Source organism: Euleptes europaea, chromosome 15, assembly GCF_029931775.1.
Source record: "Euleptes europaea isolate rEulEur1 chromosome 15, rEulEur1.hap1, whole genome shotgun sequence".
Classification (NCBI taxonomy): Eukaryota; Metazoa; Chordata; class Lepidosauria; order Squamata; family Sphaerodactylidae; genus Euleptes; species Euleptes europaea.
This window is the reverse complement of record NC_079326.1, coordinates 18,816,284-18,843,839: the sequence shown is the minus strand read 5'-3', so window position 1 is coordinate 18,843,839 and position 27,556 is coordinate 18,816,284. Positions and strand designations below refer to the sequence as shown.

At 41.2% G+C, this 27,556-nt stretch overlaps 1 protein-coding gene across 1 annotated transcript in view; it reads right to left on the bottom strand.

The window, feature by feature from the left end:
* Positions 1-27,556, bottom strand: part of MGAT5 (alpha-1,6-mannosylglycoprotein 6-beta-N-acetylglucosaminyltransferase) — a 71,126-nt gene that overhangs the window by 5,665 nt on the left and 37,905 nt on the right. The window contains exons 7-14 of the mRNA XM_056861257.1: positions 27,138-27,307; positions 22,202-22,336; positions 19,277-19,410; positions 16,696-16,829; positions 9,052-9,201; positions 3,080-3,226; positions 2,335-2,451; positions 1,705-1,779 (exon numbers count right to left, since the gene is read on the bottom strand). Coding sequence (XP_056717235.1) covers positions 1,705-1,779; positions 2,335-2,451; positions 3,080-3,226; positions 9,052-9,201; positions 16,696-16,829; positions 19,277-19,410; positions 22,202-22,336; positions 27,138-27,307 — 1,062 coding nt within the window. The remainder of the gene's footprint in view (positions 1-1,704; positions 1,780-2,334; positions 2,452-3,079; positions 3,227-9,051; positions 9,202-16,695; positions 16,830-19,276; positions 19,411-22,201; positions 22,337-27,137; positions 27,308-27,556) is intronic.

The following is a 27,556-nucleotide window of genomic DNA, read 5'->3' as shown; positions in this document are numbered from 1 at the left end:
TTTATTTAAATCGTTTATTAGCTGCCTTTCTCTCTTGCAAAACTCAAGACGCAAAAGAATCGTTTATTAGCTGCCTTTCTCCCTTGCAAAAGAAAACATTATTAAAAACTAAAAAAAAAAATTACAAAACCCATAATAGTTACATTTAAAAAAATCTAATTAGGACTGCCAATAATAAAAGTTTACCATTTTAACATGATGATCCAGCATGATGTCACTGTCCTACAAATACTAAATCCCATCACCTCCCCATTTAATTCTGTGCCACATAACAGATCCGTACAACATTGCTCCTGATAATTCAGTCATGACAAACACAAGCAATTATTTTCTGTGCATAATGCACAGTTGACCTGTGCGACTCATTGCCACAAGATGTAGTGATGGCTATCAGCTTAGATGGCTTTAAACGGGAATCAAACACATTCATGGAGGATAGTGCCATCAATGGCTATCACATAGTCCCTACTTCTGTGCTTCTCCTTCTGTAGCACCTGGCTGGTCACTGTGGGATGCTTGACCAGATGGACTAGTAACCTGATCCAGCAGGCTCTTCTTATGACATTGTTTGGTACAGTCTTCATGCCAATAATTGGCATGAACTATCTTCATGCCAATAATTTGTTTCCCAGTACAGCAAATCAATGTATTGCATTATGCTTGAAACCCACATATTTCCATACTTTACTCAAAGTAAGAAGTGCTCCTAAGATATGATTCTACTAGGCCATAATCAGATCTCCCTCCCAAATTTCACCCCTCCCCCTATTTTGCTAAGTTGGCAGTTGCACCAGGACAAATGCATAACAGTCCCCTGGAGGCACAGAGCCCTGCCACAACACCACAGTCACTGAAAATGGAAGGGCCTTCTCAATTTTGCTTGCTACATATTGATATTTACCTAAGCAGGTAAAGCCAAGACAGAAACAGCTGACACCCACAAGAAAATTAGTTCTCTTTAGATTATAAGAAGCTCATCAGTTAAATAGGGAGCTTGGTGGGAGGCAGTTATGCTTGCAAGCAATACTTTAAAAAAATAAGTTTCCAGTTCAGTTAAAATTCCAGTTCAGTTAAAAGTTTCCACTTCAATTAAAATTCAGTTAAAAGTTTCCAGTTCAATTAAAATTCATTAGTGGGAAAAAAGCTATGCAAATAAATATTTATTTGGCAGTAAGGCAATTTTAATTTCCAACCATGAGGGTGGTGATGAGTAAAACAGTAACATTAATTTATTTATACCCCTGCCCAGAAGATGCCCTTTATAGAACCTTTTATTTACCTAGCGACATACCAAAAATACTATTAGAACTATTTTTGAAATTAAAAGTCTGAACTAAACATTTGCAACACCTCCCTCAAAGACTAGAAATTATGAAGTGCCAAGATTTAAAGTCTGCTTTTGAGAAATTCCTGAAGAGTAGCTATAATGTATTACAAAGAAACCGAAATCTTGTGACATCTTCAAGACTAACAAATATTTATTCTAGGATAAGCTTTCTGCACTAAAGCCCGGTTGTCAGATGGGTGGATAGTATGGTGTGGAAGAATAAGTACTTTAAGATGCCACAAGACTCCAGTTTCTTTTGCCAAGTTAATGAAAAAAGTCGTACAACTACAAATAGGCCTGGATAGTTCTAGTCACTCAACAGAGAACAAGCAGAAAAAAGGCTTATACAAATACCAAAATTAATATGAAAAGCATACCTGTTTCTCTATGAAAACATTCATTCTCTGAAGCATCCCCTCACACGTGAATTCATACGGTAAGTAAGGTTCAATCTGTTAAATAAAATGCTTACATTTTAGTTATGCTTTAAGAAATACATATTTTATCCAAAGTGTAACTGTGTTACATGTTTGGACAAAGACTTGTACGTTGGTGAATAAATCAACACCTTTGAATGTGTCTTATCTGTAAGTGTCTTCATTAAACATTCACAGTCTCATTCATCCCTCCATCCTGGATATTTCTCCTTCCATAAAAATAAAACTGTTAAGCACCTTCTGTAGCTGCAGCATTTCCTATCTGATGTGCTCTGTGAAAACATCTATTATTAGGAGTATGCCTTTAGATTTTAGGCTGGGTCAAAAGAACAGTGAACTCTGCTTGCAGTACAGATCTTCCCACCCTCCTCCCTCCATTCTTCAGCAGCCCTTTCCCATGACAGCTGAAACTCTGCTTTGTTGGGAACCACATGGGAGATGCTGTAGGGAGTTACAGTTCAAAGGGAAAATTGTAGATCCTGCTCTCTTGCATGACCTGAAGCATTCTCCACTCACACAAAGGCTACTTTGGATACAACCCAGTGATTACAAACAGAGACAGGTTTTAACCTTTTGGTTCAAAATGGCTCTGACTGCCCTCTCAATTTCAGAAAGATCATTGATGTTCACAGTCCAGACATGAGGCTTCCCAATGTAAACTTCAGCGTAGGGATGTTGAGATGTTAACTGAAATTAAAACACACACACACACACACAAAACTGTCAATGTCAGCTGGACATCATAATATTCCTACTTCTATAGGGAAACTTCACAATTACGTAGTGTGTAGAGGGATTAGCATGTCTCCATTTAAACAATTTTTGTTCAGGAATTTCACTCACTGTCTTCTTTACCAAGAAGTAGATAAGAATAACTACAAAACCTTATTCCTCCAAAATGCACGACCAAATGTGGATTTCTCCCCAACTGCACTGCCTATTGGATCAAATCCAGTGTGCAGAACTTCTGATGAGCTGTTCAGTGGGGTTCACAGTCAGGGGAGGGAAGATTCCCCCAGGTTTTTTAAAAAAAATACCATGCACTTCTTCTATAAACCAAGTGAATGGGAGATGTGATCATTCATTATAATACAACAGAGACACCAGAGAAATCTTACCCTTCGGTCTGTCTTCTCAAGACATCTGGATAGAACGACGAGAGAAACAACAACTTCCATACTTCAGAGTGATATTCAAAGCATTTTTAAAGAAAGTTCTTGTTACTGTTCACCTAATGAATATGCAGCAAATACAACTAGAAGTATATGCACAGTTCTAATAACAGGAATGATAAATGCCAGCATTAATTGCCTACCTCCCGTAGGGTTGGTTTGCCTCTGAAGAAGTCTGTGTTTTTGCTGCTTTTAGGAGGACTGAATTTTGGATTCAGAAAAGCACATCCATTTGCAATGGCCTCTAAGGGAGCAGGTCCCTCATATGGAAAACCAAGACCAACGAAAAGCTGCAAAAGACAAACATTCCTATCAACAGCTTCTTCTTTACTGCTGCCCTAAGAGAACAGCAATGTGGAAGTCAGCCTAGAAGAAATTTTTATACATATACACCGAGAAACAGGATCAACAGATTACCTTTTTAAAAGCCTTGTAGAATTAATGCAAACTCATTAGAAATAAGTAAGTAAATGGCAATACCAGGCTAGAGTATGAAATCCAGTTTTCTGCTCCCTCACTTTCCCATGCAAATTGTCTCCCAATGTCCATGTTAATTTGGCCCTCCCCTAGTTTTTTCTTGCCCTAGTTATATCTGCCTAGAGCACGGCACCAAAGGATTGTTTCTTTGAAGGCAACACCGCAGCAATCAAAGGGCTTGTCTAATTTTGTGACAGTGGATTCTGTCAGGCAGGACCCAGAGCTCTTGACTAGGTCTTATTAACCCTTCCCATTAAATTACCTTCCTGGAAATGGATACAAAAGGGCCTACAGCCTTGCTTCCTTTATATATTCTTATCGATACAACAACAACAAAAAGGGGTTTCTTGGCCTCAGTTGTCTCACATTTATCTCAAGAAACTATTTTCGAGTGAGTTTTTATCCCGCTCTTCCTCCAATGAGCCCAGGAAAGCATACATGGTTCTCACAACAATCCTGTGAGGTAGGTGAGGCTGAGATTATGTGACTGATTCAAGGTCACCCAGCTAAATGGGAATCTGAACCGGAGATTTCCAGACTCCAGCCTGAAATTCCAGTGACCACACAAAACTTGGTTTTCTATATTGCTAAGCAGGCCAATTGTTCCCAGAGCACTCTTTTACAATACTGCTCAGTTAAGCTGGGGCAGGAGGATCTCACTTATCCACACATACAATGACTAAGCTAGGCTTACCAGGTCCTGTTGGTCCATGGGCGGGAGGTTTCTTGGAGCGTGCGGTGCATGTGCGCGCCTGGCACGATGCGCCCGCGCGTTTACGTCACTTCCAGTTTACTCGGAAGTGATGCGGACGCTCTATCAATCTCAGCCAAAACTCTTTTGGCCGAAGTTGCTAGAGTGTCCACATTGCTTCCGGGTAAACCCTGAAGTGACGTAGGCTCGTTGTGCGTGCATGCACGCGGTGCCCACTGGCCTTCAACTGGTAGGCGGGAAGCCTGGTGGATTGGCGGGATTTTACCCACCACCACCGGGCACTTGGCAACCCTAGACTAAGCCCTGGCTGCCATGTGTCCTCATGATATTCAGCGTACTTAGAGTGGAATTATCACACACAGCAGCTGTGACCGGGGTTCCAGAACCAGAAAAGCATATGTGGATACATATTTGGAATAAGAGTTTGGACAAGGGTAGAGGGAAACTGATAGCAGGCAGTAGAAGCTTTTGTGAGACAGCTCACTGAACCAGCTTGGCCATTAGGTTCCCAAACTGAAAAGGCCCTCCCCGCCACATCACAGAGGCACTCTGCCCAGCTCTACAATTGTGATCAGGTTGTGTTTCACCACCTCCCTGCAGTGGCAGTGCCATGGGATATATGACAGAGTTGCCTTCACAACCTTGCTGTAAATGGGTTTGAAATGAATAGAAACCATTGGGTACTAAGTTTTAAACATTCCTAACTTCCAGTTAGGCGAGGGTTGAAGTGAAAGGAAACGAAAAGAAGGAAAGAGAAGGTTTTCTTTTGTTCCTTTACAACTAAAAGATGCCACTCAAGAGGAAAGGGAGAAGGAATATTTTCTTCCATTTTGTTGACGGAAGCCTTCTTGCCCGTCAAAGCCTTCTTGCTGACTCTTCTCCCCTACTAAACTTTGACTGAGAGCCATTAAAAATAATTCACAATCCCAGGTACCCCTGGGACCAGCTGTAAGTAACTGGGGCATCACAAGGACCTGGAGGGCAAACAGACTCCACTATCCTTGTGGAGTTACCAGCATCAAGCCTTGATTGATTAATTAATTTATTTATTTACAAGATTTATACCATGCCTTTCTGTCCTTATCGGGACCACCAAAGCAGGTGACATGCATAATAAAAGCACATCTTAAAAACCATTAAAGCAAACACCCCAAATCATTCAATCAATTAAAACCAAGTTAAAATACACATAAACTACAATAAAATACACAGATATAAAAACAACAATTTAAAGGCTCTCCCTCACATATTTCTACTCTTGTTTGCTAATCCACGGAGTTCTTAAGGTCAATCAAACATGGAAGTTGTGTGTCCCGCAGAAGTCCAAAGGTATAAGGTCTCTCATACAGGGCAGGGGGACTAGATGCTAACTCAAAGGGTATTTTCTCTCCCCTCCTTGCTCTGGTGATGGCAAGTGATATTCTTCCAATTGCACAAGACTTCTACTGACATCACATCACACAACCTTTATTGGCATAAAGACTTCTACTTACAAACAGCAGGTGGCAGCAAAGTTTGCAGGAAAATGAACTTAATGCTTCCACAACAGCTCGGCTTTTCTGGTTATTATATATAACAGGAAAGGGGGTCAAACGGCTGCTGCGATCAGCACTTATTCATGTTAACAATAAAAGGTGGAAGTACAACTTGTTTCTTGCGCTACACCACCACACAAAAGCCACTCACATTCCCTTTTCTACTACATCTTGTAATTTGGCACAGTGACTTCAATGTTCATTGACAGTATGCAACAAATAGTCAAATCAAGTTATCTGAAGTATGGGGAAAAAAAACAGGAAAAAGCCTGCTGTACTCCTCTTAGGCAACTTAGGCATCATGTAAGGAGGGGACAAAATGTCATCTGAAGCCTCCCTAACCAGAATGTGGGTTTCTGAGCTTAAACGTTGATCTGAGCATCCTGAAAGCAGTACTGCCATACCTGCATGAGTACACTTGTGGTCCCAGTAACTTCTGGCACAAAACAGTTACAGAATGGTAAAATGTGAAAGATTCTGATTGTAAAATGAGTGGCATACACAAAGAATGAGAGAGAGCACAAGAACCCTTGAAGGCGGAAAACAACAAATGCACTATGTAGATATGGTTGCCAGGTCGCTCTTCGCCACCAGCGGGAGGTTTTTAGGGTGGAGCCTGAGAAGGGTGGGGTTTGGGGAGGGACTTCAATGCCATAGAGTCCAATTGCCACAGCGGCCATTTTCTCCAGGTGAACTGATCTCTAGCGGCAGGAGATCGGTTGTAATAGCAAAAGAACTTCTGCTATTACCTGGAGGTTGGCAACCTTGCATGTAGAATATATTATGAATATATTATTCCAAAAGAGCAATAAGGCAATGGGCCAACTTGAGACAGGGCATTTCTTTTGTTAGGAGCAAAGAATCTCCATGAACGACTGCAGACTAGAAAAGAAAATGCTCGTGCCAAGTGTACGCAAAACTGATCAGGGTATCAAATTGTATTTTCAAGTCGTCTCTCAAAAATTATAAGCAGCTTTCAGAAATTCAGTATTTATGGAGGATCTACTTTTGCACTGCCACATAAGTCAATAACAAAAAAGTTGAGAAACTACGATAAGCAATTAAACTATATCTTTTAATTAGTTCAGACAAACACAGCTGCACCATTAATTAAAGGATATAAAATGTCACCAACAATTCAGCAGTGGCCAGGTTTTTAATTAGTTGGAGAAAATGGTCCTGTTGGGTAGATAAGCATACTCCACCGTTTCCTTCAGAACCCTTTGAACATTTTTTTTCCTGTTCTATGTCATTGATTTATTTAACAAAGGTTCCTCAGGGAAGAGAGGCTGCACCTTGCATGTCTTGACAGCACAGAGGTTTCTGTTACCACTTAATAATAAATACAGGACCAACTGTTCTTCACTCCCATTAAATAACTGCTACCACTTCAGGTAAGTCTAAGTAATGACATTACCCATTTGGCCAAGGTGATCAAAATACAGGAAATGTGTACAGCATTTTTAAATAAACAAGGAAACCTTTTCAAAATAGCTTGGTTCACTGTAAAGACAGATTTCATTTTTTTCATTTTCATATGCATAACTTCAGTTTTTAGTGGATCTGAATTGCAGAAAACTGTAAAAGTCTGTATAAAGCTACTTTCAAGTTATTTGAAGGCAGACATGCTAAGATGTTATAATACTTCCTTAGTGTGGTTTTGGGAATATTGAACGCTGTCTTTCAGTGTGAACACATTGCACTATTGCTCCTCTTGGATTATAGGGCCTTCCATTCTGAATCCAACAAAACTATATAACTCAATCAACAGTCTCTTTTTTTAACTTATGGATCAAAGTCATGCTGGGGCAAAGTCCACAACATAGTAAGATATTAAAGATGGCCATTCCTCACCCAGCAATCTTTTGTCAGTTTGGTCCTCACAGCCTCCCATACCTCATGCAATGTATGAGGGGCAGGAATGGGAAGGATTCCATGGATACCATGAATCCTGAGTTCAGAGGCGAGAATACACAGATGCACCTGGGGGGGTTCATTCCCTGCTGCAGAGTTGTCTGCAATCTTCCTCGCTGTTCCCTCTTGCCTCTTTTTTGTGTGCAACTTGGGTGCTCAGGAGTACAACCAGCAGCAATTCCATGACTTCAGTGGCTGGAAAAGAGTGGCCGTAACCCTAGTAATTCACACATTGCAGACCTATTCTCACAACTTTAGAGGCGTCTGTGTGTGTGTGTGTGCGGGTTATGTGCCATCAAGCTGCTTCTGATTTATGAGACGTAATGAATAAATGATCTCTAAAATGCCCTTTTAATAGCTTAGCTCAGGTCTTGCAAACCGAGGGCTGTGGCTTCCTTGATTGAGTCAATCCATCTCATATTGGATCTTCCTCTTTTCCTGCCGCCTTCAACTTTTCCTAGCATTACTGTCTTATCTAGTGAGTCTTGTCTTCTCATAATGTGACCAAAGTATGATAATCTCATTTAGAACTGTGAATAGTATACATTATCTATTTGCTGTCTGTATTATCCTGTTCTCACTGCACATTTTTATGCTTTCCCATATCATGCCTAATTATGCTTTATTTCAGAAAGGCACTTTAATCCTAGTCCTATTATATTGCTTATCAGATGTCTCATCCTTTTGATTGCATTGATTCACACTGTGCAATCCTCCTTGAATTCCAAGAAAAGCGGGCTATAAGCATAAAGGTTTCATTTTCTCTTGAAGTACAGCACACATTTGAGTGTAAAAGAAAACATAACCACATATGCCGCAGAAGGCAATTTGTCTTTAAACAGCTTGCACACTAAATGATGGGAGAGTTAAGGGAGTCAGTTTTATGCACTATTAAGCATGCATAGACTGAATACCTGATATTGTTCCTCCCATACTGTAAAGGATGAAGGACTGTACAAATTGGATTTAGGCATATAGCTCATTGCACATAATACCCATATAATAGCTAATCCTGTAGGCATACATTCACCCATTGCACAAGCAGGATGAGTGAAAGCTGGTCCCAAAACTCCAAAACTTTCAGGCAGTGAGCTTACACCTCTGATTCATCCATGTAATGAGCAATTTAAAGGAATATCATACATAGGCAAGCAAGACAAGGGCTTGCTAATACTGTTTCAAACCAATATTTCCGTCCACCCCCTTTGCTACTTCTTCAACGAAAAATGAAACTTGATCTCAAGTTTGAATTTTTTAAAAAGAAAAGCTAACATTTTAGGGTGTGTGTGTGTCTGGGCACAGCCTGACACAGTGAACAATGAAAGTCAGTAGTTTGGACACAGGCAGGTAGATATACTGAGGGATGCTGCTACAACAACCAGTGTGTCAAGCGGTACATTTTAGAAATCCCTAAAGGTAAATAAATGCATACCTCTCAAATCTATGTTAAGGTTTTAAAGTTTGCCAGCTGACTTACTTTGGTCTCTCTAAGCAGGAACTGTAAATCCCGGCCACTGAGGATACCATGATTCTTCACATAGGTGGGCATGTAGACAGCACTTGTCCCGTGAACAGTTCCATGGACTTCTGTATAGGTATGGATGATATCCAAATAAGACTTCTTATCCTAGAATAAGGCAAAAGTCAGCCAATGTAAGTCCTCACAGACTGTGACTTAGACCCATGACTTTAAAGAAACTTGCAATTAGCCTACAAAGCAGTCAGTTTAATTATAATCTCAAGCAGAAGGCACCACAAAGATTGCCAGTGACTGCAACAGAAGCACAATCAAACATTAACATAGCTGCATTGTCATGAGCAGTAGATGATTCATCATTAGGTTACTAAACTGGTTCTTAAACGGTTGTGAGAATATAAACTGAACTATTTTAATACCCAGAAAAATATACTTCTGAGAAAAAAAAATTCTCTCTCAATATTTATTGTATTATATTTTGTTATATTGCTATATTATATGGTTTGTACGTTGTAAGCTGCCTTGAACCCCATTTTGGTGGGGAAAGGGCAGGATAAAAAACTAATAAATAAATAAACAAATTCTCTGCAGTACCAAGATTAAACAAAAGTGTGCTAAATTTGGGGCTTGTATATCTGACCTAGATAAACACCCGCCCTCCCTATACTGGTATTCTCTCACACTATTTTCTCTCCTTCTCCTTACCCTGTCTTGAACATATTAGAAAGCAGCAAGTTCCCTCAGTCTATTGCTGCTTTCGCTTTGGTATTTTATTTCACCCTTGAATAATTTTGGATGGGGATCTTAAATCGAAGTCCCCAGCTTTGTTTACACACGGGAGTTAGGGAAATACAGAAAACTATTGATGTTTTGGCTGAGGAGTTTTTTTTTTAAGATAACCGGCCTTCCTCTTTTCTAGAATTCAAAGATGAATTGTGAAGCACTAAGTAGGCTTTGGAACATATAGCATGAATGTTGCCGCTCAAATGTGCAGGTCAGTAACCTCAAAGTCTGGTTTCATAGTCAGGCAGTAAATGCCCCCTTTGTCTTCGGTACCATCCAAACAGTATGAGTTCGCAACTGCATTCCTCGGCTCCATCACATGCAACTGCTACACACTATTCCCTGTTTGTGTCAAAATTGTTTACAAGCCATTTACAGTTGTTTATTCACTTTTACAGGAAACTGGAGGGGGAGGGAAATCTTTAGAAAAATCTTGGAAGTCTAGGACACTCGTACATCTGTCCCTTTACATTTTAAAATAGGGGCACGCCAGCTATATTTTCAAGTGAGTGTATGTAGTTGAGTTTTACTACTTTGCATATGAGTTCAGCGATCTTCAGTGATGATAATTTGACCTTGCTAAATCATCACATTACAAAATATTTCAGTTTGGCACATTCTCAACTTCCTTACACTTTAGATAAAAAACTTTTTAGCTTTGATAGCAACATCTGATCGCACAATTTCAGCATTGAACATCTCTTCAGAAACAGAATGAAGGGACAGCTTCCAAATGCCTCTTGAAGATATATACTATCAGTTCCTGAACTCATTTGGAAGTTCCAAAACAAAATAAGAGAGGATTTTCTTCTTGCATGGAATCTATACTGCTTTTGTTTCATCAGCAATCATGTTGCCTGCTTAGATTATTATTCTGAAGCATAATAATGTGTTTGGGAGCTGGTAGGTCTTTTATATAAAATATGTAGCTAAACATTTGGAAACACAATTTTAACAATTAACTGAGGACGTATTGTAAATATTAAGCCATTGATATAATTGTGTGTGTGTGTGTGTGTGTGTAAAGTGCCGTCAAGTCACAGTTGATTAATCGCAACACCAGCAAAGGGGCTTTCAAGGCAACTGAGAAGCTGAGGTGGTTTGCCATTGCCTTCTTCTGCACAGTCTTCCTTGGAGGTCTCCCTTCCAAGTACTGCTTAGCTTCTGAGATGTGACGAGATTGGGCTATACCATGTTGCTTTCCCTCCCCATTGATATAATTACAGTTCAAATAATTGCCAGTCATGATCAAGCCAATCATTGGAGAGAAAAAAAATCAGCTGCCTGATCATGACAGGCAATCAGGATATGATCTGAACCAGTTAGTATTTGAGCATCCTAACTAAGACAGACATCTTTGATCAGTAGGGTGGCCTCCTATTGCCTGCTGCCACTCTGAGTTGTGGCAGGAGAAAAAAATGCCACTGGCCTCTGAGCTGTCACGCCACTTCTGGGTAGCTCTTGGTATTGCAAACCACAGAGTTTCCAGAGATTGTTAGAACTATCCATGGTCACTCCTGGATTGTACCCAGAAATGATGTAGTGATGTTGCCAATGTTGCTAAAAGCACATCCTCTGTGTGTCCCCCCCCCCAACTCCCACGAGCCCCCAAGGCTCAGTCTAGCAACTCTATTGATCAGATATCCTCACATTAAAAATATTAGCATTAAAAAGTAGCCACACTGGTCCCCTATTTAGATTCAGTCTGCAGAGGTGAGGAGGGTTTGTTTCAAACCTTCTCCCACACAATGTTTCCTACAGAAATTGTCCTCTCTCTCTTTGACCTCCTGTTAGCCACAGTATGAAAAACAGAAAGGAAAATAGTATCCATACAGTACTTTTAATTTTGTTCAACTGTGGCTAATAGCAACTGTAGGGAGCTGGGATTTCTACTGTGGAAATGATGTGGAGGTTAGCAAGGGTTAAACCTACCACAACCTGCCCCCAAACAAACAATTAAAGCTGTCCTTTTAATTTCTCTTTACATTGTAAAGGTGAACTAATAATCTGCGCTACCCAGCTTATTGGGATACAATAATGCCTATAAATTATGCTTAAAAGTGAAAACAGACAAATCTATAAAGCACACCTATGAAAATGTAATCCACTTATGCTGGGAACAATGAAAAGATCACCTTGAATCTTATCTACGGAAACCATGCGGCTTGTGCTATAAATAAAGTCAGATTACATACGCTGTAAATATCAAAGAAAGCTCTCAGCTAAAAAAGGGCAGTTATGTCTCAATTTCATGGATTTTTTTTTATTAAGCTATCCAAGGTGTATTTTCCCTGCTACCTCTTTAAGAATAAATAGACCAAATACACATTCAGCAGTCATACATTCTTACAGAGGATATAAGAGACATTAGGCTTCAATCTACATTTTATAGTGTGGGGAGATGATAACAAATAGTGTTAAATGACAAAACAGCCCAATCATGTGTTGTGGTCCATGCCAGCTTCTGGTTTAGGAAAGGAAAGATGCATCTTGTATCCCCTCCCCCCCAGAATCACTTTGAGGTTCACAATACCATAAATGGCTGCAGAGAATCTAGAGGCATTATTAGAGTCTCCGAGCATCACTAAGCAAGTTAGAACAGGGTACATAAAAAGATCACCATGAAGCAACTCCTAAGCAGCAGAATGATACACAGTAAAATACACTTGACAGCCCATTCCTGAGGTTGGGGGATGAATGGGCTTAGGAGGCGGTGTATCCCCTTACGCCAGTGTCTATGCCACTTGCAAGTGCAAACTGGGGCACTTATGCCAGCACCCTTGGACCAGGGCAGCAGCATGTCTAATGGATGCTGGTGCGGCCTCCCGCCGGCATTCTGCCAGCGCAAGTCCCCATGCTGGCATCCTGGGGGGCAGAGCTGCTGTTGGGCAGCTTCCAACCCCTTTAAGCCCGGGAACGCCCCCTTATGCTATGGCATTGCTGTGTCACCTTTTTGATGGTGCAGCATCGCTGTTTTCTATGGGGCTCCCCCTTTATTTTCCGATTTTATTTTAAAAAGAGCCTTTTCCCCCTCCCGTTGCAGCTGCAAAACCTCTGTGGAAGCAATGCAGTGGCACCTTGGCCATGCCGTTCCCGGCAGATGCGGCTTTGAGGAATGGGCTGTAAGCCAATGTTAAGTGTGCTTTATCTGTTGAATATATATATATAGTAGTAAAAAGGTAAAGGTCCCTTGTGCAAGCACCGGGTTAGGAATGACCCATGGGTGACGTCACATCCCGATATTTCCTAGGCAGACTTTGTTTGCGGGGTGGTTTGCCAGTGCCTTCCCCAGTCATCTTCCCTTTACCCCCAGCAAGCTGGGTACTCATTTTACCGACCTCGGAAGGATGGAAGGCTGAGTCAACCTTGAGCCGGCTACCTGAAACCAACTTCCGTTGGGATCGAACTCAGGTCGTGAGCAGAGTTTGGACTGCAGTACTGCAGCTTAACATTCTGCTCCATGGGGCTCCTATATATAGAAGTACAGCCTTAAATATGAAGGAAGGATATCTACATTTACTGAAAATTGTTCTGTAAGCAACTAGATGTGGGAACTTTGGACCTGAAGAGAGTTGCAGATGGGGAGTGTGAATTATTTCAAAGACAGATTTGTGTTGAGCAATCTTCAGTTCTAATCAGGGAAAAGTCTGAGAGGTCAATACCTCCCATGAATGCAAGACGCAGCTGAAAGCATTATTAAGTCTTCATGGAACAGTACTATTCAGAATTCATTCAGCAAATACATTCACTTCCCAGAAATGCATTTTAGTAATAGAAGGCATGCAAACAAAAAATGATATATTAGAACCGCTGCTCAGTTTGTTCATCAATATGCAAATGAACAGTGACCATTAAATTATGCATTTGTTTTACGGAAGTGCTTCCATTAAACCACTCAGAGAGAGAGAGAGGGAGGGAAGGAGGGAGAGGGAAAGAGGGAGAGGGAGGGAGGGAGAGAGGTCAATCTATCTCAGCTCATACACACAGTACTAAATGAATTGCCTACCAAAGATTTTGGTCTTACACTAACAACATGAAAAGATAGATGGGCAGGATAAAAATATTTTAAGTGCTGGGTAGAAAGAATTTGTCAGCCAATTCTCAACACAGACTGTTTCATACTGGTTCAGCTAGCACTTCTTTGGAAAGGATAAAATTAGTATCCCAACATTAAATTCTATTTCAAACCGCAGCAACAGATTCCACAAGGAAAACAGCAGTGCCTGTATTCACTTTCTTAGTCATTTTTTCTTGACAGCTTCAATCAACTTGCCACTTACAGAAGACACTTACATTTACAGAAGAGCCCTGAGTACAGAACTGTTATTACTTTGCGCCAATTATTTCCACCTACTTTTAAAAGCCTCTAGATAAGACCTCTCACACCAACGAAACAGGATGACAAAACCTCATGTTCTCCCCCTCCAAGACAACAGTAACATAATAATATAACCCTACGATGGGGTTCTGATTTTAAGGTTGATTAAAATTTCAGCAGTTTCCTGTGCAGCAATCAGCTACTGAACAATAATAGGACAGGGGAGAGGCAGAGGGGGGAAAGGAGAGAGACTTGCACTCTATTCTGAATTAATATAGTCCAAGAATACTTACACACACACAAACAAAACCCAATACTATACTAGTGTTAACTGGACAGCCTACCATTTTTTAATAACGTGTATGATACAGGCCCGTCTTCATCGAATGGTAAACTTGCTGGTCAATGAACTGCCTAACATCATGGCGGCACAGCATGGCCTACTAAAAACTAGGATCTCCTGCCTGAACCTAGTTCAACTCTAGCTCCTCTAAACCAAAAAGTTAACTAGGAAAACAAAAACATAGTTTGTCATACAAATAACTGTATGTGAGTGTAAAGTGCCATCAAGTCGCAGCCGACTTATGGTGACCCCTTTTGGGGTTTTCATGGCAAGAGACTAACAGAGATGGTTTGCCAGTGCCTTCTTCTGAACAGCAACCCTGGTATTCCTTGGTGGTCTCCCATCCAAATACTAACCAGGGCTGACCCTGCTTAGCTTCTGAGATCTAACGAGATCAGGCTAGCCTGGGCCATCCAGGTCAGGGGGAGATAACTGTATGTGTCACAGGAAAAATGAAATGTTTATTTTATTATATTTAATCCCGCTCTTTTCCGACTAGGAAATATGGCAAGGGAAATGCTGAAATATAACCAATTTATATAATTCTGATATCTAGCTATTCTTATTCCAGAAGTGAATCCTGCTTTCAAGTATTTACTCACATCTACAGCCATATCTTTCCTTGATCCCAGCAGAAAAACCTGGCTTTTCCTAATAAGGACGGATTGTGGTCCTTTCTCTCCATTTTGGTTATCTTCTCCAGTGGAGGCTTGTCAGAGTAACTGCTGAGTAAGTAGGGCCTTTTGTTTACCCATTTATGATATTAAGCTCAGGGCACTGTACATGGCTCTCCCTCCTCCCTTTTCTCATCAGAACAATCCTGTGAAGTTAGGGTTGCCAGGTCCCTCTTTGCTATCGGCGGGAGATTTTTGGGGCGGAGCCTGAGGAGGGCAGGGTTTGGGAGGGGAGGGACTTAAATGCCATAGAGTCCAATGGCCAAAGCAGCCATTTTCTCCTGGTGAACTGATCTCTATTGGCTGGAGATCAGTTGTAATAGCAGAAGATCTTCTGCTATTACCTGGAGGTTGGCAACCCTATGTGAAGCATGTTAGGCTGAGAAAGTGTGACTGGCCTAAAGTCACCCAGCCAGTTCATAGCCTAAAGGGGGAATTTGAACCTGGTCCTCCCTGGTACTACTCCAATACCCTAATGACAAACCAACCTGGTGCCTAGTTTCCAGTGGCTATGTGAAACTTTCCTTTGCCATAGTGGCTGTTACTACAACAGGTGAACCGAGGGATAAGAAGAATGAATACAAATACAGGTAATAACCCTAAAAAATATCTTGGGGTGAAACAGAAATGGGAGTATGTATGAATGTGTATATAGAATCAAGCTTTATTTTTCCACTGATGCAAGGAGACATTAACTGAAATTTCTGGAAGGAGCTATTGAACAGATGGGACATTTAATGAAGACGCAATCATGCTGGATATTAAGACCACACTGAGTGAACCATACAGACACTAATGAAATACATCTTTTGACTACAAGACTCAAGTACATGCGACATTCCTGTCTTCTAACTTGTGTTACTAATGACATCAGGAAGTACAGCTGATTAATGGGATTCAGATATTCTTCGGGCTTCTTAGTGCCTTTCAAAAGCTGTAATTACAAAATCTCACAGCTAGAAGAAAAAGATACAAATTTAAAAGATTCCAGCATTGCTAAAACGTGTTTTTTAAATATTGAGAGGGCTGTGTAGAAGAAACGGATGAGGACGTAGCCCTTAATGTAATCACTACTGCATGAATTTGTGCTGCCTTTTATTAGAAGACAGAAACAACGTTTTTAGTGGAGTTGTTTAGAAAGGCTTTTGTGGGTTGTGACAGCTGACATGTCATTTAACTGGGGATCCACAGGTAAAAGAAACTCTCTTAATCTTACATGAGAAATCACATAAACAGCAAAACAGAAGTAGTGTATATAACAAGCTAGTAATGACATGGATATTCAAAACTCCTAAGAAGCTTCACATCAAATGGAACGATGTTGCTTTTCAAATATCAATTAAATGTTCAAATTACAGCTTACAGTATGTTTCCGCAATCACTGGACAAACAGCCTAAATTATGCAACAGTTTCCTTAAGAGCACTTACCAGCCTCTAATAAAAAGTAGATTATTGCTAGCCTTCAAATTTCTGTTCTGAAATTTGGGATCAATTCAAAAGAACCTGTATACACATAGCAACTGACCTTCCAGAAGTTATCAACTTTGCCATAAACAAGTGACTGGTTCTGCCTTTTGATGACATTGAAGTGTTTTATGTCACTGGAGTTCAGATACTGTTCCACCACAAACCCAAGGAAACTGTTGTCTGGGGTGTGAGCTGTAAGCAAACAACAAAGACGGAATTTATATAACTGTATATTATCTTAACTCTGAAATAAAGGAAAATATTGTTTTACAGCCATATATGTGTCACTGGCCACCAAGATTAGGTTAATTCATGCCATCGTATTCCCTATTACTGTGTATGGGTGTGAAAGCTGGACAATGAAGAAAGCTGACAGGAAGAAAGTAGACTCCTTTGAAATGTGATATTGGAGGAGAGTGTTACGGATACCATGGACTAACAAAAAAACAAATCAGTGGGTTATAGATCAAATCAAGCCTGAACTGACCCTGGAAGCTAAAATGACTAAACTGAGGCTATCGTATTTTGGTCACATTATGAGAAGGCAAGAGTCACTAGAAAAGACAGTCATGCTAGGAAAAGTTGAGGGCAGCAGGAAAAGAGGAAGACCCAACAAGAGATGGACTGACTCAATAAAGGAAGCCACAGCCCTCAATTTGCAAGACCTGAGCAAGGCTATCAAAGATAGGACATTTTGGAGGACACTGATTCATAGGGTCGTCATGAGTCGGAAGCGACTTGACCACACTTAACACACACATGTGCCTATATTTTCTGTGTCTGATAACATCGTCAAATGATTTTACTGCTAGTATGTCTACTTCACGTTAAAGGTTAAGGTCCCCTGTGCAAGCACCGGGTCAGGAATGACCCATGGGGTGACGTCACATCCCAACGTTTCCTAGGCAGACTTTGTTTACGGGGTGGTTTGCCAGTGCCTTCCCCAGTCATCTTCCCTTTACCCCCAGCAAGCTGGGTACTCATTTTACCGACCTTGGAAGGATGGAAGGCTGAGTCAACCTTGAGCCAGCTACCTGAACCAACTTCCGCCGGGATAGAACTCAGGTCGTGAGCAGAGCTTGGACTGCAGTACTGCAGCTTAACACTCTGCGCCACGGGGCTCATACTTCATATTATGTAATGTTAAAATGTAACGAATACAGAAGTAAAATGCAGGATTTACAAACACAGAACATTTAACACATCTACAAATGTTCTTGATTGTACAATGCTTCTGAAGGCTAAACCACTTACAAAATTAGCCTCCCCCCTCAGAAAACAAAAGTCAAATGTTCCTCAATGTAACTTTTAACCTAAGCAATCAATCAAAAACGAAGAAGGCAAAGGCTGTAAACACTTTAAAAGGATCTTTATCACTTTTGCTTAAATGCAATATACATTGTAAATAACACAGTCATCCCCTGAGTGATGCAACTTCAGTAATTCTTGACTCAAAACTTTTTACTATTATATAAATATATATAACTTTCTGCACAAGCTCATTTCCAGAGAATAAGGGCTGATTTCCACATTATGGAGTACACTGGTTGGGTCCAGGGTCTCCACCAGTGAAACAGTCACACGTGAGTTCTTCAGTTCCCAAAGACAGTGTGTCCAGTTGAGACTGCAACTACAGCATGCACAGAACAGGTGCTGCAGCCTCCCCACCCCCACTATTCCCCTGATCTAAAACTATACTGAGGGTGCCATTTTACCTGCTGGCAAAACCCATGGGTTTTCATGTGGGTATCTCAAATGAGCCTGAAAGTGCCCCCAGGACAGTTTCAGGTCAGCAACAGAGTGTAGAACTGGGCTACGTTTCTGGGATCAGTACAAGAGGTGTCATCCTCAGATAGGTAAAGTCCCTCACATGGTTTACCAGCACGGTACTAAAAGTTTTGAGGAGGAGCAGGTGTGGGTTCTAGCAACAGGAAAGATATTAAAAGGTCAGAAAAGGGCTGCAAGACGATTAGATCCGTAGACAAATATGGGAGCTATGGAAAACCCTGCACAAAAACTAAAACTATTTTGAGAAAGAAATCAGAAACTATATTGCCTCTATCAACAGCATCTAGTTTGGATTTAAAAATATAATCAGTTTTCAAAATTATTTTTCATTGTTGACTGGTAGGTTCAAGTAATTCATGTCCTAGCTATCTGAGCCCCTTCATTTCAGTGGTCTTAGCCTGTAGTAACTGCACAAGATTGTATTGCAAGATGCATAGCATGCGAGTAACTGGAGAAGCATGGTATATAAATAAGCTTATAGTTAAAACTCATGCAAACACAGGAAGCGAGCATTGCATAACACAGCCTTCACAGAGAAAACTGGGGTGATACCTGATCTGGACTTACACCTTCCAAGACATATGTATATAATGCTTATAAAAATCCAACATGAGGTTAAAAAAAGGATTTCATCTTGTTCAGCTAATTCATCACCAGCAGGGAAATTTTTAATATTACTTTATTACCTCCTTTGCACCACTGATTTATACTGAGGGTGCTTAAAGTCAAATCAGAGGTTTAGTTCTTGAAGTAAATGAGATGGATGGTAGCACAATTATTCCTCCTAGAAGAAACATTACTTCTAACTCCTATTCTGGAAGACAATTGTTTTGTAAACACAGTTAACTTACGAAACATCGTGTAGAATTGTTGTGGATTAAGGTTCCATTTCCCCCATGGCGTTTTGTGGCCTTTAGACTGGGCATAATGAGCGTGGTTAAACTCTGGTTCAGTCCCAAATGAATCTAGTACTCGTAACATGCACCTGTGCAAAAATAATACAAAGCAATTACAAAATTAACTATTGACTACTCTTCTGAAACTGAAACACACTGTAAGTGGTTCTGGCATATGCAAGCATAAAAACAATTATTTATAATTACAGATACACATAACTGTAGATGTTTACTTTAGACAATTACTTAGGCCAGATGAAACAGGGTTAAATAATTGCAATAATGGTAACATTAAGGGACAATTTACATTATGAATCCAGCAAGTTTTGGGTTTAGGAAAATTCACTCTCCCACCCGGTCTTGTCCGAGCTCAGGCACTGCTCATTTTATTCAGCTGCACAGGTGCTCTTGCCTGTATTAAAAGGTATAAATGATCCAGAAAGCTTTCAAATTTGAAACAATTAAGGGCTATTATGCAAAAGGACAGGAGGAGCCACTTCTGCTGCAGGAAGGATCCTTAGGGTGGAGGAAGGCTTCACATTTTATTGAGCATTTGGCAGGATACAAGCCATTATTCCATACTTCCATGAAATGTCCAGATCTGCCTTATTTGCCCAGGCTCTTCACATGGTGAAAAAGGGACTTGACCAGAAAAAGGCAATCAGTATCTTTCTTTAGCATCATGTGTTTCACATTTCAGTGGAACGCAAACGGCTGGGCGGGGGGGACCCTCATAAAAGCATGGACAACATGCAGCTTTTTAAAGGAAGTACTGCATTCTTATTTGAGCACACAAGCCCAGAACAAATTTACATGCTTTAATATAACACAAAAATAAAACATATTGAGAAATCACAAAGGACTGAGTCCTGTTCCATTTGTAGCACTAATTCATTCAATGTTTTAAGTTAGTTGCTTTCAGTTAAAACATTTTACAGAAGTCAAAGTATTTTTGGATTACCCTGTATGCTTAGCCACAGCCAAACATATTATTCAGCAGCAGCAGTAAATCACGCAGCAGAGAGAAAAGCTGTTGGGCTATGTTGTGCGGGGTGCAATGAGAAGTAGGATCTGGATAAAGCAGCCCTACTTGGCACTGGGGCTGTAAACCAAATGCAGGACGTAGGATGATTCTTGGAAGATAAGGATTAACAGAATGACTAATCTGAATTAACTATCTGAAGCACACTTACACATTATGTAACATTTATTATTCTCCTCACTGCCTTAAAACTGAGTTAACAAAATGAATCATCCACTGAGTACTCATATAAATTATATATTTTTCCTCCAACCGTTGCTCTTAAATGAAAGCAAGCCAAAGGTAAGGAAACTCAAACTAATTTCTAAAGCAGATTTATAAATTTAAGGGGCATTTTTTGTACTTCTGTTGGGAATACACAGTGCCAAAAAAGTTACTGGAAACCACAGAGCTCAAAAGAACTCTTATACAACATCTAAGACAATTATTGGACCTAAAGGCAGGATATCCTCTATTGAATCCATCACTGACAAATTCCCATCCATCTTTTCCCCAAGAGAATACACATTCAAGAACATTCTAAGGCAATTTATTTCATTGGCAGACATTGTTTTGAAATGGGATAGTTAAGCAAGTTTCTTCTAATGCCTAAAACATTCTTCCTTCAACCCCTTTTCAAAATGAAGCAAAAACAAAAGACTTGAGAGATTCTATTTATTTCTAACATTTATTGCTTTGGGAAAAGGGAACAACACATTTTTTGTGCATCTTCCATACGGTAGGAGGAAGGAATAATGCCTAATAGCATCTGTTCGGTTTCCAGAAATTGGACTCCCATGTGAGTTAACTGTACTAGTTAAAAACAAGTACTGAATTATTGCCCATTCATATTTTTCTACGGGAATTTATGCTTGGGTAACTCTAAACCAACTTGAATGCAGTCCACTTGTTGTAGATAACTGGCACTGCACAGATAATACGTTGGAACTTGCCAAGACACAAGAAAGACTTCCACAGATCTGCCCTAAGAGCAGTGCCAGTGAATATCTTAATCAATCATCTAGAAATCAGAGGTGAACACGAAGGTAAACAAGTCTGATGCTACTCAATATAATAAATTCCAGGTGGACTGCAAAAGAACCACTTGGGTAAACACGGAGCTGAATGACAAATGATAGTTAGCAAAAATTGACAATAATGTAAACTGCACCAAAAAAATCCCTTCCCACTTATATAATTGTACAGTGTGAGTGTCTAAATTGCCAGCAAGAATTATTGCAGCATACTGCAATAGCTTATGAAAAATGTCAACTCATCTTGCAGCAACAACAAAGGCAACCACACACTTACACACAATAACGAAGGGGATTTAAAATGCACTGTGTGTATTGGATCCATACTAAATTTTCTAATAGATGGGAGAAGGACAATTTCCACCGATTCCACTCTCTCAATATAGACCTCAGGTTTGTCCCTCATGTTGTTCTTGCGGAGGGGCCGTGGCTCAGTGGTAGAGCATCTGCTTGGCATGCAGAAGGGTCCCAGTTCAATCCCCAGCATCTCCAGTTAAAGGAACTAGGCAAGTAGGTGATGTGAAAGACCTCAGCCTGAGACCCTGGAGAGCCACTACTGTTCTGAGTAGACGTACTGACTTGGATAGATCAAGGGTCTGATTCAGTATAAGGTAGCTTAATGTGTTCATGTGTCCACTGTTACTCAAGAGTAGCATTTTGGGGACACTAGCGGGCTGCAGCAGGAGGTAGGGATGCAGGAAAGTTCTATTCTGCTGACCGAAATGACCTCTGTTTGTAGATTTAGCCTGGATCCAACCCTGTGTATATAGAACTACAATTCTTTTTATTAAAAAGAAAATCCTTTTATAAGAGAATTGTACTTACTGATAATGTACCCAGGATGGTCCAAGGGTTTTCTTAAATTGAGTGAGTCCAACAATGTCAATGTAAATAAGTTCTACAACTTTATCTCCTTGTGTTGGGCAGCCTGATCGGTTTCCAACAACCTTCTTCATAATCCTAGTCAAAAGAAAAAAGAGGGAAAATTTTAAACTCTTGCATTGACGTGTAAGATTTAAAAACTTGGGTCTTATCATTGTGTGTGGGGAAAAGAGATAGAGAAGATCAGGATTTCTTCTGAACAGAATGCAGAATGCTTGAAGGACAGCCTCTGGTCTTTGGAGAGCTGCCAAAATCCATGAACTAGTTTATTTGGTTTAAGGCATCAGGTAAAGCATTTTTCATATATATCAAGGCTTTTGATTGTTTCTTATATTCTTGATTATTTGTTGGTAGCTATCTGTTTTTTATTTTCTGGACTCTGCTGTCATTACTTTGGGGTACCTTCTCTTAGACCAGTGGTCGGCAAACTGCGGCTCGTGAGCCGCATGTGGCTCCTTGGCCCTCTTGAGTAGAGCTCCTGAGCCACTCCGCTCCTGCCCCGGGCGCAGGGCAGCTTCTCGCCTCTCCACCCGGCTGGGCGCCTCTCGCTGCGCCTGGGCTCCTCCCACCGCCAGGACCCACCTGCTCGCCCATCGACTCGGCCTCATCCCGAGACACGCCAGGTCTGCAGCGCCGCATGGCGGAGGCGGGTGGTGGGGCTTCCCTTGCGCGTGCGCACGCTGTCCCGGCCGTGGCCCCCCGCCCCTCCCTCCCATGAAGCCACTGGGTGCATTTGCCCGGCAGGAAGCGCCCTCCGCGTGCTCGGGGACTCAGGGCGCTTCCCCAGGCACCGCCGACTCGTGCGCCCTGCTGCGCCCGGTCCGCGGCAGAGGGAGGGGCTCATGGGGAAGCGTAACGGCCGGAGGCCCCGGCCGTTGCCTCTGTCCCCCCCCCTCGTGCAGACAGGGCATTCAGGTCTGGAGCTGTTTGCCGAAATGTCCATGCGATCAGCAAGCCCCATTCTCTCAGTTTGAAGGCCTTTTTTTTAGGTGGTGGTGGAGCATCTTTATCTATTGGCTCTCAAAAGAAATCTCAATTGTTGTACTGTTGATAATTGGCTCTGTTGAGTAATGAGTTTGCCGACCACTGTCTTAGACTATATAATTACTTGCTCATTGTATCACACAATTTATTTATGGTTTCAGATTATGCTGTTTGTATAAAACCATCATTGTTTAAATCTATTATCTTTTATTGGCATACACTACTTCAGAAGCAATATTGATGAAATATGGCTTATTATTCATTCCTATAGCTATATATATTTCAGATGGATTATATTTCTTGAACCCTACCTACACATTAAATTGTTGCCAAAATATCCAATATAGGGAGAAAATTCTTAGAATAGATCTTTCTACTCTGTGAGTTGTTTGCCTCAGAGACCAACATTACCTTATTATCTCCATGCTTGGGTGATGCCATAAAATGAGCCTATACCAGAATGTATGTAGGAGGGGGTGAGAAGTGAGAGAGAAGGCCTATGATATATATCAGGGTCTTCCTTCTGCATTTCTCTAAATTGGAAAAACTGAGGCATATCAGTCCAGGAAATCTGAAGCAACATTAGCTCCTTCCCCAAATAAAACTGGGGGAAACCGGTTTGTCTCCAATAAGAACCACAGTTAACACCACACTGTCTACAAAAAGATGGTGCTGTTTCCAGAGACGGATCTACTGTGAAACTAATGAAGCTTAAGCTTCAGGGCCCCAAATCCTAGAGGGGATCCCTGAAGCAATTTTTTTAAAAATGAGAGAATTTCTCAACAAAATTGATCGAATTTTTTAGTGATAGAATCATAAACCAATGGATTGAAGTACTTATTATTGACTTTAGAATATGCTCTAATACCCTCTTCATACGGCCTCAAAATGTCCCTGTAATTGGTAAAATTTCAAAATTTTCTCGGGGGCTTGATGTGCTTGAACTAGGGTTGCCAGGTGCCTGCGGGTGGCGGGCAAACCCCCAGTAATGTGCCCCTCTGCCCGTCGACCAGCTGAAGGCTGGCGGGCAAACGTGCATGCGCATGCCGATGCGGCAGCCTTAGACCACTCAAACTCTTAGTTTAGACCACTCAAACTCTTAGTTTAGACCACTCAAACTAAGAGGGTCAAACTAAGGGTCAAACTGAGAGTTTGAGTGGTCTAAGGCTCCTTGCAAGGTGACACTGGAAGTGCTGCGTCGACTCACGCGCACGCGCACACACACAACCAACACAGAAACCTCCCGCCAAAGGTGAGTGTGGACCTGGCAACCCTAGGTCGAGCCCCCAGCTGTAAGGGCTCACTGAGCTCGCCAGAATCTATTCATAGCCTTCATTGGGGCAGCTGGATCCTCAAATCCTTCGTTGGTGCTCGGCTTAATAGTTCTATAGCTCAGCCCTTAGGCTGGAGCCAACTGGAACCATAAAAAGTCATCTGAATTCTCAATTCAGGCTGCACTTGTCTCGCTTGTGCGTTTTAACACCAAAAAGCAGATTTTCACCTCTTTATCCTAACAAGCCCCCCTCTGGTGACCTTCTACCTCCCTACCATTATTTATTTATTAGTCAAATTTATAACCAGCCCTCATTCCCGGTCAAAGCCGGGCTCAGGGTGGGTGTCATGTTCCTAGGCCTCAAGCGTGGCCTACAGGCCCTAGGGAATCCTATATTAAAGCAGTTACTAGGCCTACATCTCCCACCCCCAGCCTCTGGGCCTTGTGATTGGTGGAAGAGGATTTGGAGGGAAGGCTAGGGCCAATCGGGGGTAAGGGAGTGGTGCCTGGGCAGAAGGAATAAAAGGCCTTGCCTGAAAAGGCTTCACTCCTAGGGAGCAGGCTGAGGAGAGGCTGCTGAGGATGGAGGGTTGCCTCATCCAGGAAGGGGTGAGTTTGCCTGAGGCCCGGTGCCAGGAGACGGCTAGGGATGGTAAAGATAGGCGCATTAGGGTTTTTATTTGTTTGTCTGCTTTTACTGGTTTTGTCATCCTATTGTGGCTTGAGTTATCATTGTTATTAGACCTCTTTAATAAACTGTTTTGTTACTCTGCCTGGGTCCTCACGCCTCATTGGGTCACCTAGAAAGTATACCCTGTTGGGAGAAGCAGCAGCCAGGGGCAGGGAGGGTGCTCTAGGCCCTCCTGAGTTAGGCCCACACCAGAGTGGTGGCAGCTACTGAACATCCCCATTCCTCCCCCTTACCTGATAGCAGGTAACAACAATAATAAAACAATAAATATCTAAAATTCATAAGTATTCAATAAAATTCATAAAACCATTCAGTACAATTAATACAGTTAACAAGATGGTACTCATATAATTACAGGGCCGTTGGAGGCCCGGCCAAGCAGCCCAACCCTCATATCAGAAGCCCCAAGGGGGAGGAAAGGGGAGGGAGGCCAGCAACGATGACAACCTGTGGCTGCCCTCCATTGTAGACCTTGTGGAATAGTTCTGTTTTCCAGGTCCTGCGGAACTTCTGAAGGTCCCGCAGCCCCAGCCCTTGTTGAGCACCACCGCACACTTTTAAGCCCTTTGGACCTTGCTGAATGTTGCCCTATTGTTGCTAGTTGCGAAGGGGCCTCCATAACAGTTCAAGCTTCAGGGCCCCAAAAATGTAGGTCCACCACTGGCTGTTTCATACAAACACTAAAATTTCTTTTTTTCAGCATAATTTTCAGCTGGAGGACAGTATGATACTTCCAGGTACTGTGGATATATTTATGCATAGAAACTTTTTAGAAAGAGATTGCTAATTTTAAAAGTAAATAACGAAGATACCGTATTGGAAGAAAAATCAGCAGGTGCAATATTGCACAGTAAAACCAGGTTAGGATTCACAGTAGACTAAAAATAGGTAGAGATATGGTCTTACATTACACCCACAAAAATAATTCTTTCTGCAGGTCAATCACATATTTTAGGACTGATACCTATGCCTCATTCTTTCATCCCATGTACTCCAAACATTTCCATTTACAGCTGCATGCATTCCCCACCCTCCCACAAAACTAGCTGTCACACACTGTATTTAACAGTCTCTTCAATTTGTAGTTGGGCACAATAGAATAAAGTCTGTCACGCTCATTGAGTTAAGATGCCATTCAGCTGAACTAATCTTTGGGGCTTTGTAACTGAAATTCATCTTTGCTCAGCTTCCAAATGCCCACTGTGAAATATCTGTCCTATTAAAAAAACAAAACACACAGTGCATCTAAAGCATCATTCTCAACACCATTAAAATGCCAATGGAAAAACTCCAAATGATTTCCTTAGGATATAATCGGGAAAGACAAGATTTTCAAATAAAAGGATCACAATCCAAAGCACATCTCACAGTGGGTAGCCGTGTTAGTCTGTCTGCAGTAGTAGAAAAGAGCAAGAGTCCAGTAGCACCTTAAAGACTAACAAAAATATTTTCTGGCAGGGTATGAACTTTCGTGAGCCACAGCTCACTTCGTGAGCCACAGCTCACATCTAAATGCATTAATGTTAAATACAAATTAGTTGCAGCCAATTAAAAATTATTAATAATGACTTCTTACTTGGAAACAAAGTTTGTTTAATAAGCAATGGCAATGAATTGTGAGAGCCAACCATTTATCTTGTTGCAGATGTTTAACACACCTGTAATGGCAGAGAATAAGTGGCTTAGTTTGAATTTTCCAGCATTCATTTATCAAGCCTCCGGAGGAAGAAGCTACAACGAAAACATATTATCATTTTCACGGTGCATATATTTAGCTCATGAAAATAATCTCCTTATCATCTGTTTAGTGAATTATCACTTTCATTTTCCTCTTCACAAAATTACAGACTGTACAATAGAGACTTTAAGAGATGGATAGGGGAGGGTTTTTGTGTGTATGCTTTTTTCAAAATCGAAAATAATCTCCTTACTCCTTGAGCTCTGCCAGTGATGATGAAATCCTAATGTCATGGCCCAGTAAATACAGAGATGTAATTAAATCACTCCACTGGACTAATTCACCAAGTGGGCCCCCACTAAAGGCATTCTCTGCTATCTTGAATCCAGATTCTTTTGTCAGGAGTCCCAGATGAACAAGGACCTGAAAAAGAAACCCCAATACAATTATCATTGGTATTACAAACACACACATACAGTGGATGCCTGCTGGTCAGACTGTGAATCCACATCAGATTTTCCTACTAAGCCTGCCGGAAAATTTATAATCATTATATCAAACTGCTAAGGCTTTAATACTTATTGATGAAGAACGAGGAGGATTCTTTGATTGAATTGCTCATTTTAATCCTCTGAAATCTGACAGGTGTTTGAAGATTTCATCAGATTCTAT